This window comes from Felis catus, chromosome A1 (assembly GCF_018350175.1).
Source record: "Felis catus isolate Fca126 chromosome A1, F.catus_Fca126_mat1.0, whole genome shotgun sequence".
Classification (NCBI taxonomy): Eukaryota; Metazoa; Chordata; class Mammalia; order Carnivora; family Felidae; genus Felis; species Felis catus.
The window spans coordinates 157,128,056-157,143,325 of record NC_058368.1 but is presented as its reverse complement, the minus strand read 5'-3'; the positions used below and the strand labels follow the sequence as shown (position 1 = coordinate 157,143,325).

General features: G+C 33.9%; 1 protein-coding gene across 5 annotated transcripts in view; it reads left to right on the top strand.

Annotated features, from left to right (window-relative positions):
* The window catches only part of TTC37 (tetratricopeptide repeat domain 37), an 87,784-nt gene that overhangs the window by 55,238 nt on the left and 17,276 nt on the right, over positions 1-15,270 (top strand). For all 5 annotated transcript variants that reach the window (XM_019837140.3, XM_011284663.4, XM_019837133.3 and 2 more), the window contains 5 exons: positions 2,738-2,791; positions 2,978-3,089; positions 6,765-6,893; positions 10,123-10,244; positions 11,992-12,150. In XM_019837140.3, coding sequence (XP_019692699.2) covers positions 2,738-2,791; positions 2,978-3,089; positions 6,765-6,893; positions 10,123-10,244; positions 11,992-12,150 — 576 coding nt within the window. The remainder of the gene's footprint in view (positions 1-2,737; positions 2,792-2,977; positions 3,090-6,764; positions 6,894-10,122; positions 10,245-11,991; positions 12,151-15,270) is intronic.

Below are 15,270 nucleotides of genomic sequence, written 5' to 3'. Positions count from 1 at the left end.
GTAGTGAATAATATAATTTTTTAAAGTATTAGCATTATCATTCTGGGAAACAACGAATACAGCCAGATTTTCCATTAGTCATTTAACAAGCAGTACACTGAGTTTTTTTCATGTACTATTGTACTAGTTCTGGGCAGGCATTATGAAAGATACAAAGAAGTAGGTGGACTTTTTAATACCTACAAACTATGTTAATGGCTATGTAGTTAGGTTATGTTTCTAATGTTGGTATTTAGGGAGAATTAACTATTGTGTTTCTGAATCCCAAAAGATGGTTTTATCTAAAAGTTCCTTAAAGATAAGAAATTAAGAATGAGAGGGGCGACTGGGTGACTCAGTTGGTTAAGCGTCTGACTTCGGCTTGGGTCATGGCCTCCCGGTTCATGGGTTCATGCCCTGCGTTGGGGTCTGCGCTGACAGCGTGGAGCCTGCTTCGAATCCTTTGTATCCCTCTCTCTCTGCCCCTCCCCTGCTCACACTTGCTCTGTCTCTCTCAAAAATAAATAAACATTAAAAAAAGACCTAAAAAAAGAAATTAAGAGCTGGAACATTGGTAATGTCTAAAATCTAAAAATGTGAATCACAACATGAAGTCATTCTTTTTTTTTTTTTTTAATTTAAGTTTATTTATTTTGAGAGAGAGAGAGAGAGAACATGTGAGTCAGGGAGGGACAGAGAGAGGGGGAGAGAGAATCCCATGCAGGCTCTATGCTGTCAGTGCAGAACCTATCACAGGGCTCAAACTCATGAACTGTGAGATCATGACCTGAGCTGAAACAAAGAGTTGAATGCTTAACCAACTGAACTACCCAGGCACCCCAAAGTCATTGATGTTCTATGAAAGGAATTATATATTATATTTTAGTTCACAATAACCAGATATTTTTAGGAGTCTATAAACTATTTTGTTAACTTCTGTGGTTACTAAGCCCTTTCAGAATTACTTAACTGGTTGGTAAACATAATGGTAGTAGCTAATATATTTTGAACCTTATTACATCTAATAATTCCACTGTCTGGAGTGTGTGGGGGTCTGTTTTTATTTTTTATTCCTACTGGTTTTCACACATGGTAGTACAAAGAACCTAGAACATCATCATTATTACTAGAATAAAGTACTTATTATGCACCAACTACTGTATATATTTTGTCATTTAATCCCAACAACATATGAAGTAGCTCCAAGTAATGTCCATTTTATAGAGGACACATGAGATGTAGATATTAAATAACTTGTGCAAAATCACAGTGTTTGTGGTGATGGATCATCCCAGATCTAACTCCTGAATCCTCCTTCTACTTTCTGTGTTTCTTTTTTTCTTTTTAGTTTCCTTTTTTAAATTTTTATTTATTTTGAGAGAGATAAAGAGAGCAAATGGAGGAAAGGCACAGAGAGAGGGAGACAGAATACCAAGCAGGCTTCATGCTGTTAGCGCAGAGACCAACGTGGGACTCAAACTGACAAACTGTGAGATTATGACCTGAGAGCCAAAATCAAGAGTTGGATGCCCAACTGACTGAGCCACCCAGGCACCCCTGTGTTGTTTTCTTTTTTTTTTTCTCTTTTATTTTTTTCACATTTATTCATTTTTGAGAGACAGAGAGACAGAGCAGAAGCAGGGGAGGGACAGAGAGAGAGGAAGACACAGAATCTGAAGCAGCTCCAGGCTCCGGGCTGTCAGCACAGAAGCCGACGCAGGGCTCAAACTCAGAAACTGTGAGATCATGACCTAAGCTGAAGTAGGATGCACAACCGACTGAACCACCCAGGCACCCCTGTTTTCTTTTTAATCCATCTTCTATTTGTTTTATGTTGACATATTTTTTAAAGTTTGTTTTTAGCATTCTTTATGTGGTAAATATGATGTGCAAAACATTTCTGATACTCCAATTCCAATATGAAATGAAGACAACAGTATACTTCTGAAATAAAATGAAATCATTCTTATAATTCACTTTTTTTTTCCAGGTAAAATGTCTGGTTGAATTTTTAAAAATTAAGGATTTCAAATTGACTTTATAAAAACTATGATATATATATTTTTCTCATTTTTAGTATTGAGTTGATTATTGAATCAGTGATTAGTTTCAGGCTCTCTGAACTTTGGCTATTCATTTTACTAGGGACTACAGAAATTTTTAAAATACTAATATTTCCGTGGAGTAAAACCATGTTAATCTTAAGATCACTTTTGAGATTCTATGTCTCTTTCAATCTAATCACAATTGTTAGAAAACACGTACTTGTGTTTAGTATAAAATTATGTAACTTTTAGTATTTTAAAAGAGCAGAGTTGAGATGATCCTAGTAGAAAAGATTTTCTTTCATAAAAATACTTAACTTGTCGGGGCGCCTGGGTGGCGCAGTCGGTTAAGCGTCCGACTTCAGCCAGGTCACGATCTCGCGGTCTGTGAGTTCGAGCCCCGCGTCAGGCTCTGGGCTGATGGCTCGGAGCCTGGAGCCTGTTTCCGATTCTGTGTCTCCCTCTCTCTCTGCCCCTCCTCCGTTCGTGCTCTGCCTCTCTCTGTCCCAAAAATAAATAAACGTTGAAAAAAAAAATTAAAAAAAAAAATACTTAACTTGTCTCTTAACGCAGTAATAAATTGATACTTCTGGAGTTTGGAAGTTGTAAATACGATAAAACTGAACTTCTCAAATGATTTAATGGAAAGAGTTTATCAGTCTTAATTTTTACTACTTGTGAAAGTTTATCTAAATAATTATTTTCTATTATAGGGAGGTGCTGTTGCAGGAAATGTGGCTCATATTTTGGACTCAAATCATGGAAAGGTTAGTTTTCCCCAGTACAAAGGAAATGTCCTACTTATTAAATAATATTATTGATAAACAATAACAATTTTTTCTCCCTAAGTTTAAGAGGTTACATTATACCCAATAGAGGCCCGCTTTTAGCCAGTTTGAAAGTCACTGAGCTATAAAGATAATTTGTTAGCCCTCTTCTTTTCTCTTATGCAGAAGGCGTTACTGTATACTGCGGTAAATCAGTTAGCTATGGGAAGCAGTTCATCAGAAGCTGAAAAAAATATTGCACTAAAGACCATTCAGAAAGCAGCTCTTCTTTCTCCAGGTGAGTATAATATAATCCATTTCATTAATTCAAATTTTGTTGGTCTTGCATTTGCGGCTTATGGGTGCAAAGTTTGTATTTTCATGAAATAAAAGGGAATTTTAAGAAAATGAGGTTTTGCATATTATTTGATTATCTACATTTGGCTGTTGATAATTAAGAGGTAATCAATTCTTGAAACAGGCTGAATGGAATATCCGCATAAGGATACTTTATTATCCTTGATTGAAAATCTGAATTCTGTATTTTCATGGAATAGTTTTATTTCTGTTTTGCATCTGTCTGGTTTAATGAGGTTTACCTATAGCTGCTAAATTATTTAATGAACATGTTTAGTCATTTTAATTATCTTTATGGGTAGTTAGCTCCTTGAGGAGTAGAGGTGTGTTCTGTGGTAATGTTGGAATGCCAAGGTGATGGCCTCACCTGAGCAGCTCTTTTTGTGTCATGTGTATACCATTGATCACACTGAGGGAGTATATACGACTGCATCAGCATACTTCCATTATCACTGCTGGAGAAATGCCCCAGAGCACTGGAATACCTGTGGGCTTATGAGGCGTATTTTCACTAATATTATTTTTAATATGACATGTAGCATTAAATAATTTATTCCCGCAGAGCACTTCAAACATTTGTTAGATCGGAATAGTTTTGCTTTTGGCTGGGGACTGTTAGGAAACAAATTGTACAAAATAAGTCCAATGTTGTCTTCACTATAAATTATAAAGATCCTAACTAAATGGCTAAATATCTAGTAATTCAGAGATTATTTTATAAGACAAGTAAACAGACCAATATCTTATTGCTTATTCTTTGTTTCATTTATGTAATAGAACAAAAAGAGACCCTAAACATTTCAATTTGTTTTTGTTATACATTGGATAAATTTTTGATTCTAGAGGTGTTTTCATGGAAGTATTGGATTAAAAAAAAAAAAAAAGGCAGGGGGTGCCTGGTGGCTCAGTTAGTTAAGCATCTAACTCTGGATTTTGACTCAGGTCATGATCTCAGGATTCATGAGTTTGAGCCCTGTGTGAGGTTCTGTGCTAACAGTGTGGAGCCTTGTTGGGATTCTCTCTGTCCTCTTGTCTTTCTGCCCCTCTCCTGCTTGCGTTTTCTTTTTCTCTTTCAAAGTCAATAAATTAAAAAAAAATGGTTATAATTACTCTCAAGGATATTTACTGTGAATCTAGTATGATAAAAGATCTGTTAGGTTTTGATTGTATGAGGGGCATTAAACGTTAAAAAGGTGACATTGCCCATATAAGGTCTTCTGTAATGATCTTCCTTTCCCATATTATCTGGAGAAATATATACTCAAAGATGCTTAAAACAGAGCCTGAGTGATGAAGATGAATGCCTGTCTGAGACTTGGTTTTGGAGTCCAATAAAAGTAAATGTAATTGTAGTTATGGGTAGTAGCATATACCTAGTCCTTGTAGCTGAACAAAGTATAGTTTTGACAGATGGTATACAAAGGAATCTTTTTAGAAATTTAAATATAATCCCAAGAATTTAGAATCAAATTTTAAAAAATCCAATTTCTGCTAGATTAGTGCTTCTGTGATATTAAAAGATATTTTTAGCAAACTATATTTAAAAAATTTGAGGGGCGCCTGGGAGGCTCAGTTGGTTAAGTGCTGACTTTGTCTCAAGTCATGATCTCACGGTTCATGGGTTCAAGCCCTGCATTGGGCTCTCTGTTGACAGCTCAGAGCCTGGAGACTGCTTCAGATTCTGTGTCTCCCTATCTCTCTGCCCCTCCCCCTTCTCATGCTCTGTCTTCTCTCTCAAAAATAAATAAACATTAAAAAAATTAAAAAACTGAGGTTTGTAATAAATATATTTTTATACTATCACTTAATTTCATAGGGAATTTGAAGTTGCTGAATAGTCTGGAAGACTAAATGAAAACAGCAGTTCTTTTGAAATGTGACAGAAGAAATTGCTGCCAACTAATGTCCATCTCCTCCCTCCTGTAATCTAAACTATAGAATACCCTAAGATCTCTAAGGGATTTCTTCACTTAATCTTAGAAATAAGTCAATGTTCAGAAATTATTAACTAACTGGAATTTAAATAAAAACTTGAAACTACAAAAAAAAAAATTTAGAAATTGAGTCTACCTCAGTTGGAACTTTGGATTTTAGACCTGATGATACCTGAGCCATCATCCAGTTCATTTGTTTTATAGAAAAATGAGTCCTGAAGGGAAAGCTGGCAGAGTTAATTAGTGCCATTGTTAGACCTAAAACCCAGATCTAAGAGTCATGTACCTTTCATTATACATTAATCAGATCTCATAAGTTCTGAGGGATGGTTCCCATTTCCTTATTCTAGAATTTGATTATATCTTTTGTTATTTAAAATAAAGTAGTCATTATTTCAGGCAGGAATTATTTTATAATATGGTGGTATGCATTTAATTTTTTTTGTAAAAATTTTTTATGTGCCTAAGATTTCTAATGATTCTTATACTATTATATCAGTAATACTGATTCTCTATAAATGAAGTAGAGAAACATTTCAGACATTTGATAGGGGATATATATTAGATGGAGCAGTTAGATAAAAAATGTAAAATTGAAGCTAAATTTTTTGTTTAAATGACACTCTTTTTAGTTAGCACCCCTTGTGGGATTAAAAAAAAACTTTTTTTAAGTGTAGCAGGACTAACATACAGGCCATGCAAATATTAGACTGCAAAATATGACTTATAAAAAGCAAAAAATAAAAACTCTTCTAAAGTTCCAAGTTCTTTTTCACCTTGTCTTCACAACTGCCTTTCTTAAAAAGAGGCATCTGTCTGCATAATCTCTATTATTACCACCTCAGTCTCAGTCCACTGCTTCCCCCTCTCCCCAGAAGAAGCTATCATGGTGTGAAGGAAGGAAGGAAAGATCAAATCGATGAAGAGATATATAATCATAGAATTCCTTCATTTGGAATGATAAAATGGCTTTCACGATTGGCTGTTAGAACATATGTAGATGGAGTTATCTTGAGCTTTTCCTTTGACTCAGACTTTTCTTAAGAACTGAGAAAGAGTGTTATCTTGCCTTTCCTATGATTGAACCTTTAATACAGAGATTGAATGATAAACATAAATGTCTCTTTGAGACTTGTCCTTGGTGTCCAATGAAAGTGAATATAATTGACTTTTCCTTTTTTTGTTGTTGGTTTCAGTAGTAGAATTTAGTGAATCATCACTTACATGTAACCCAACAGTGCTCATCACAAGTGCCCTCCTTAATGCCCATCACCGTTTAGCCCATTCCCCCACCCAGCTCCCCTCCAATAACCCTTTTGTTTTCTCTGTAGTTGAGTCTCTTATGGTTTACCTCCCTCTCTGTTTTTATCTTATTCTTCTTTTCCACAATAGAACAGTACTCTAGGCAGCTGAGCTAATCAGCCATGGAAGAGCTTAATAGGATATTTCTCATCCTTTGCTGTATTTTGAAAAAAAAGCAAATCTTGAAGAATGAATATAGTAATATGCCTTCTGAAAAGAAGTATAGTTTTCCTTTAAGAAAATGATTTTTTTTCTAGAGATATAATTTATTTTATTTTCAGTTTAATTTTTGGTATTTATAAACTCTTACTCTCATTTTTGGTAGCTTTTCAGCAATATGTTGATATTAACAAGCCTTCTAACATATTTCCTGTGTTTAGGTGACCCTGCCGTCTGGGCTGGGCTAATGGCAGCCTGTCATGCTGAAGATAAACTGGCTCTAGTGGACAACACTGAGCCGAAGAGAATGGATTTGTACTTGGCCCTGTTATCTGCTGTTTCTGCTTCAAGTAAGCTTAAACAACCATTTCATACATGATGAATTCAGGGCAAAGTACTCAGAAGGCTATTGCCAAAAGGTAGTGGGCACACTTAGCCCTACACTAAAGGCTATTATGTTCTCATCAGACAAAGCTTAAAAACAAGCCTTGAAAAGATGAAATCATTCTCAAGGGGCTTAACTTCCTACAGAACAAAGCCCAAGAACATTACAGAAATACAAAAATGTTCAGCCTTCAACAAGGTAAAATTAACAATGTCTGGTGTCCAGTTAAAAACAGAATAGGCATGCAAAGAGGTAGAAAAATACCACCCATAGTGAGATAAATCACTCAATGGAAACAGATCCACAGGTGACATGATAGAAGTCTCTTTAAAACGTAATTGTTCAAAGCACACATTACAACAATAGCACAAAGAATAAAAGGGGAAAATGGAAGTATTCTGTTATAAAATTACACTGTAAGTGAAGTGGTATAATATTACTTAAAGGTGGACTGTGACAGGTTAAAGATGAATACTTTAAAATTTAAAGTAGACACTAAATAGAGTTATAGTAAATAAGCCACCAAAGTAGATAAAATGAAATCATAAAAAATAATCCAAAGAAGAAGAAAAGAGAACAAAGACCAGATAAGACAAATAGAAAACAACATATTAGTTAAACCCAACCATATTGGTAGTCAACTTAAATGGTCTAAATACCCTAATTAAAAGGCAGAGATTGTCAGACTGATAAAAAAGCAAGAGCCAACTATAAACTGCCTAAAAGAAGAATAGATAAAATATAAATTTATATTTAAACATAAAGATAAAAATAGCCTAAAAAGTGAAAGGATGAAAAAAGATATTCCATGTCAACACTAATCAAAAACAGGTGAGGGGCACCTGGGTGGCTGAGTCAGTTAAGCATCTGACTTTAGCTCAGGTTATTATCTCACAGTTCTGGAGTTCAAGCCCTGCATTGGGCTCTGTGCTGACAGCTCAGAACCTGGAGCCTGCTTTGGATGCTATGTCTGCCTCTCTCTCTGCCCCTCCCCCACTCATGTGTGCACTCGCGCTCTCTCTCTCTCTCTCTCTCTCTCTCAAAAAAGAATAAACATTAAAAAAAAAAAAAAAAGAAAGTTGAAATGGCACTGCTAATTTCAGGCAAATTAGATTTCAGAGCAAGGAATATTGCCAATGATACAGAAGGCCATTTCATAATGGAATCAGTTCATCAAGAGAACATAACAAGTCTAAGGATTTAAGCACTAAGTAGCAGAGCTTCAAAATACAAAAAAATCTGCATTGTATTTCACAATAAGATGGGTAGAAAAAATGAAAACTTACGGAAAAATGTATGAAGCAAAAACTTACAGAACTGAAAGGGATAGACAAATCCACAATTATAACTAGAGATTTAGTAATCTTTTGATAATTGACAGAACAATTGGACAAAAAAATCTGTAAAGATATAATAAAGACTTGAACAGCACTGTCAACTAACTTGACCTAATTGGCCTTTGTGCAATACTTCTAATAACAGCAGAAGGCCTATTGTCAAATGCATGCAGAGCACTTACCCAAATCTTAAATGGGCCATGAAACAGGTCTAAATAAATTTAAAGGTCTTCAAATCATGTATAAAGCATATTGTCTTAATACAATGGAATTAAATTAAAAACAAGTAACAGAAAAATATCTGGAAAATTCTCAAATATTTAGAAACTAAATAAATACTTTTAAATAATCCAGTTCAAAGAATAAGCTAGAAGGGAAGTGAGAAAATATTTTGAACTGAGTGAAAAGGGAAAAACAGCCTTTCAAAGTATTAAAAGCACTGCTTACAGAGAAATTTATAGCATCTAATGTCTACATTAAAGCTGTCAAATCAGTGATCTCATCTTCTCCTTAAGAACTAGAAAATGGAAGATAAAATTATACCCAAAGTAAGCAGAAGAAAAGAAGTAATAAATAGTAGCGATCAGTGAAATAGAAAACAGAAAATTAACAAATGTGAAAACTTGTTCTTTGAGAAGATCAATAGAATTGATAAACCTCTAGCCAAACATCAGGGATAAAAAACAGTACCCATGTCAGAAATGAAAGAGGGTACATCGCTATAGCTATTTAAAGGCTAATAGGATCTTATGAACAAGTTTATGCCACTAAATTTGACAACTTAGAAATGGACAAATTCTTTGAAAGACACAAAACTCACTTCGGAAGAAATAAATAAACTGAATAGCTTTGTATCCGTTAAAGATACTGAATTTATAGTTCTAAATCTCCCCACAAAGAAAACTCCAGGACCCAATGTCTTCACTGATGAATTCTACCAACCATTTAAGGAAGAAATAATGCCAGTTCTAAACAAATCCTTCCAGGTAATTTAAAAGTTTGGTAACTTTTTTCTATATGGCCAACATTACCCTGACACCAAAACCAGGCAAAGACTTCAATAAGGATACTGCAGAACTACGGTGCAAAAATTCATAACACACTGTATCAATTCAAATGCAACAACACATAGAAAAGATGATACATCATGATCACCTGGGGTTTATCTTGGGAACGCAAAGTCACTTTAACATTTGAAAATGCATGTAATTTACCATATTAACAGCTGTGAACGTGCTAGACAAAGGGGTCTATACTTTATGATTCTATTTGTATGAAAGTTTAGAAGATGCAGTCTGATCTATTGTGACTGAAAAGAATTAGCGGTTGCCTGGGGACAGAGGGTGAGAGGAGAGGTAGGTAGGGGAACAGAAGTGATTACAGAGGAGTAGGAAGAAACTTTTCATGATGGTGACTATGTTCATTATCTTGATTTTAGTGATGGTTCATGGATAGACGCCCATGTCAGAAGTCTTCAGAATGTACTGTTTGAATACGTACATGTGTGTAATTTACGATACATCAATTATATCACAATAAATATTTAATTTTTTACAATGAATTATTTTTAATTTTGCTGTAAAGTGTTTTTTGTTTTTTGTTTGTTTTGTTTTGTTTTTATGTAAGTCACAAGTCTATAAAGTTTTAAGTTATTCAGCCACAAACATTCCTACCATGAAACTCTTCAGAAACCTGTCACGTGTCAGGATAGTTTATGGTATTTCGGTAGTACATGTAAGTTTAAAAAATTATAGATGCATGGTAAGTCTAATTGTAATACTTCTTAGCAACTAATTACTCCTTTGGGAAAATGTTATAAATCGCAGAGGAAAGTAACACTGACATTTTTGTTCACAGTTAGAGACAAAGAATTCCTTGAAAATTATAACCAATCTCTTGAAAAGTGGTCTCTCTCCCAAGCTGTCACTGGTCTAATAGACACAGGAAAACTAGCTGAAGCTGAAGGCCTCTGCACAAAGGTATTATTATTATGAAATTGAGCATTGAGATTTGTGGATTCTTATCCTACTTGGAAAATGACATTAAAAATAGAGTGCACATTATTTAAAGGGCATATGGTGATGGTGTGATGATAGTAATGATTATAATTACCCAACATTTATTGAGTACTTACTATAAGCTGGTCAGTACATTTAGCAGTTTGTATTTGAACTTCACAACAATGTGTGACATGGATGTTTATTATTATCCCCTTTTTATAAATAAGTAAACTAAAACTTAGGGTAAGCGATTTACACAAGAGTTTGCAGCTAGAAGATTGAGTTGCCATTTGAACTCACATTTGTCTGATTCTAGGACTCAAGGACTTAATAGGTCTTTGGGAAGGCAGTGCCATTATGGAAGCAGTATTTTCCTTTGATTTCTGGTTACTGCCTTCAGAATGCTATGTTTTCCAGCATCCCTGTATTTTTCCAAAGTTCTGAACCACATAGAATGACTGTGAGGATTAAGTGGGTGATTGGAGCTACTCAGTAGTCACCTTTTATAAACCTGGATTGTGGGCTCTGTGAGTAAATCCTTAGCACCTTGCCAGCACATAGTATGGGTTCAATAAATTTCTATTGAATGAATGAATCCATTTCATAAAGCTATTTAGAAATAATTTAATGGATAAGGACAGTTTTAAACATCTCCTTATCCTGACGTTTTCCTGAAAACATCTTTTTTCATAATTGCTTACCAGGAAGATTTTATTTTCTTTAGAAATGTGTTTTGTTTTGTTTTTGTTTTTGAAAGAAAGATCAATATAAATTTTACAGAGAAGGAAGAATGGATCTTTGAAGATCCCTTTGGTGTTTTAATTCTCCGAAAAAGCAGAGTAATAAATTTTCTCTTTTATTTAAGAAATTTCATCTATATTCAGGACAGATTAGTATTATGCAGTGAGTGTTTAACAAACAACTGACAGTTGCTATGTTCTGTTTGACAGAATAAGGGATACTTTTATGATTTTTTTTCTTGTCATTCTTTTGTTCCAATCTCTTACTTAGAAGAAAGCAATCACATACATTTAAGACTATAACTTAATAAAAAATAGAGAAGCATGAGATTGAAGGACAAGCAATAAAGAAATGTTTAAAACAATAGTGAAAGGCTTGTTTAGAGAACTTTCTTTAACTTCTCCCCCGTACAGATATATATAGGAAAGGAGATGCATATACGTATATATAATTATGTATGTGTGTGTTTTCATGTACTAATAATGGCTTAGGGAAATGGATAAATGGGTCATTTTTCTTACTATGTGTAGGAAGTCTTTGCCTAGAGAAGGACATCCAGTGAATATCTTTGTGAAGAGGTTGAAAAAGGAAAACATTTATAGCTCTTTTCTTCTTATATGGTCTAGTTTCTTCCAATAAGGCATCGTTTTAGCCTTCACTGTTAATATTATGTTTTCTTGGTTCAGCTATTTACATTCAGAACTTAAGTTTTTCAGGATACCACTTGAGAATAAAACAAGTCAAAGGGAAACTAAATCTAAAATAAATGCCTTATAAACTACAATTATAGCATTACCAATTTCAAAGTTTATTTAAATGTGGAGTTTTATACGTTCATCGTTCTATTTATTTTACTTTTGCAGTTATTTTTTTAATAAGAAAAAGGTTAAATTCAGATTTTTTTCCAACATTAAGAATAGCTTAATTGCTATTTTAACATTCAAGAATCTGTGTGATATATTTGTATTTGGGGTTTAATTTTTAGAATTTAAAAAATAACCCTGATCAGCCAGCTGTTATCTTACTTCTGAGACAAGTTCAGTGTAAACCACTCCTGGATTCACAAAACCCTCTCCCAGATGCTGTACTTGAAGAGCTGCAGAAAACAGTCATGTCCAATTCAACTTCTGTTCCAGCGTGGCAGGTAAATTCTCTCCATTCTTATAATGAGTCCTGAATTAGAATACTTCGTGATACTAGATGAGGTTAGGCGGTATGCTCCATTTTGTTTATCTTGCCTTTAAAGTCACCATATATGTTTCGTTTTCAATACCTGAAGCATGCTGTATTGGGATTAAGGAGACTAAGCAAGTTCAATACTAATTTAGGATCTGCAGCTACACTGCTTCAAAGGTTTTTAAATTGTCAATTATGAATTTCCTCAATTTAAAACAATGTTGAAAATACTGCCTTTTACATAGGATTGATGTAACACACTAAAGGAGTGTTTCAAACATTTTGTCATAATAGTGCTAACTCCACCTTTAGGGAGGATGTATGTGTTTTTTTTCTAGCTACCTTATAGGGAACCCATATCCAGGATTTTAATGGGTGTTTAGTGCTTTTTGAAGTAGTTATGGATGCTTGAATGAACAGACTATCCTTTTAGCTGGCTCTGGTTATCTACAGTGACAAACACATAATGATCACTATATACTTTATTCTTATCAACATTAAAACACAAGAAAACATGTAATTACTTTATTCAGTGTATTATAGTTTCTCCTCTGCTCCAGAGAAAGTATCAAAGGGGCTTTTTGATATAGATTTTACAGAAGCTTATTTTTTACTGTAATTTCTTGCTCATTTTGATCTTTCATTATAACACCTTTTTGATGTCCCTGCTTAAAAAGATTATCCTATGGCATACAGTAGTTGGACTATGCAAGCTAAGCCTACTTTTTATTCTAATTATTGGAGAAGGGTGGTGCTTTTTTCCCCTCTTCTAAAGTTTGCCATATGAGAATTAAGATACTTTAATTCTAAGGTCAGATGGATAGTAATGATTTCATATTCTTCATCAAGACTTCATATGCTTGTCAAACTAAAAAGGAAAAATTAAAAGATAAATTATATAGCATGTAGAGTCTTAAGAGATAGAGTGTGTCTTCTTTTATGATATAATTCACAAAGAATAGAGTATGAAAATCTTATAAGTACCATTCATTACATTTTTACTTACCTATATACCTATTTAGCCACCACCTATACCATGATACAGAATATTGTCAATAACCTGGTTGTCTCCCCCCCTGCCTCTCTCTTTGATTTCCCCCTACCTCAAATAAAAAGGAGAACAACTATTCTGTCACTTCTCTCTAGTCTTTCTGCTTTTTGAACATCACATAAACAGACTCTTGTTTTGTGTGTGGTTACTTTCATTCAGCATCAAGTCTGTGGGACTCGTTTAGTTGTTTCACGTAGCTGTAGTTTTTTTCCGTTTCATCTTATGAATATATTATAAAATGTATCTCTTTTACAGTTGATGGACATTTGGATTATTAACAGGTTTTGGCTATCATAGTTAATGCTGCCATGTCCATCCTTAGATATGTCTTTTGGTGGGTGATAAGGGATATGTATGTTTACTCTAGTAGATCCTATCGAACAGTTTTATAAACCACTAACAAATTTTGAGCATTCCTATTGCTGGTATTGCTAGACATGGTTATTTCTTCCCCTTTTCAGTAGATAAGTAGATAACAGTATCTTGTGATAGTTTTAATTTGACTTTACCTGACTCATGATGTTGAGCCGCTTTTCATAAGCTTAATGAACCTTTGGATATCCTTTTTATAAAGTGCCTTTTTTTTTTTTTTTTTTTTTTTTTTAGTTTTTCGTGGGCTGTTTTTTAATTGATTTTTGGAATTCATTGTAGTTTTTGGATACAAGCACATTTTGAGTATTTGTATTACTGCACATAGTTCCTCATGTCTGTACCTTGGCTTAACACTCTGTTAATATTATTTTTTGACGACTAGTTCTTAATTTTAATTACATCTAACTTACCTTTTAATGGTTAATGCTTTATTGAAATTTCTATTTAAGAGTGCTTTGTCTCCTTTAAGCTCCTGAAGATATTTTTCGCTTTTCTTTCAGAGATTTTTGTTTTACTTTTCACATATTAGGTACATGATCCATACAGGATTAATTTTTGTTGATGTTGCAGAGTCAAGGTTCTTTTTTTCCCAGATGTATATCTTACTGTCTCCGCATCATTCCTTGAAAAGACCATTCTGACCCCACAGAACTGTAGTGATGGTTTTACATGAATCAGGTGACTGTATATGTGGGTCGTATAGGGCTCCCTATTCTTTTCCATTCATCTACTTGTTTATTCTTGCTTACAGCTTTACAATTAGTTTTGATGTGTGGAGCTAATAGTAAGACCTCTGACTTTTTCTCCTTCAAGTGTCTCAGGTCATTTAGGTTTTTTGCATTTACATGTAGATTGTCAGTTACCCTGCTTCCTTACCACCCCCCTCCCCCCCCCCCCCCCCCAAACAAAAGCCCTGCTAGGATCTTGATTGGAATTACATGAATCTGTAGTTTAATTGGGGGAGGATTGATAAAGGAATACTACTGAATTTCTCTATCCACAAATGTGGTATATGCCTCAAATTATTTAAGTTCTAAATTTCTCTCAGTAGTGTTTTACAGTTTTCAGTGTAGAGTCTCTTACATTTTTGTGTTAAATTTATTTCTGGGTAGTTCATGTTTTTTGTTCTATTACAAATGGTATTTTTGTCTTGTATGTTAGCTCCAAACACTTAGAAATGCAGTGATATTTATATGTTGACCATCAACAACCTTGCTGAATTCACTTATTCTTTTGAAATGATTTTGGGTTTTCTGTAAACATAATTAAGTCATTTCTGTGAGTAGTAAAGTTTTACTTTTTCTTTCTAATATATTTATATTGATTTTTTTCTTGCTGTATTGCACTGTTTAGAACCTTGAATAACAATATTAAATAGAAGCGGTGGTAAAATAAGTGAATGTTCTTATTTTCAACCTCACATAGAAAACATTTACTGTTTCCCAATTATGATATTTACTGCAAGTTTTTATAGATACATTTATCAGATCAAGGAAGTCTTCTATTCTAAATTGATAAAAGATTTTTTATTTTTTTCATGAATGGATGTTGAATTTTAACAGATCTTGTGAGGGGCATCTGTTAGAATGGTTCTTTTTTTTATTATTCTGCTAATGTGGACTGTGTTGACTTTCAAATGCTCAACTAACTTTGCATTCTTAGTAG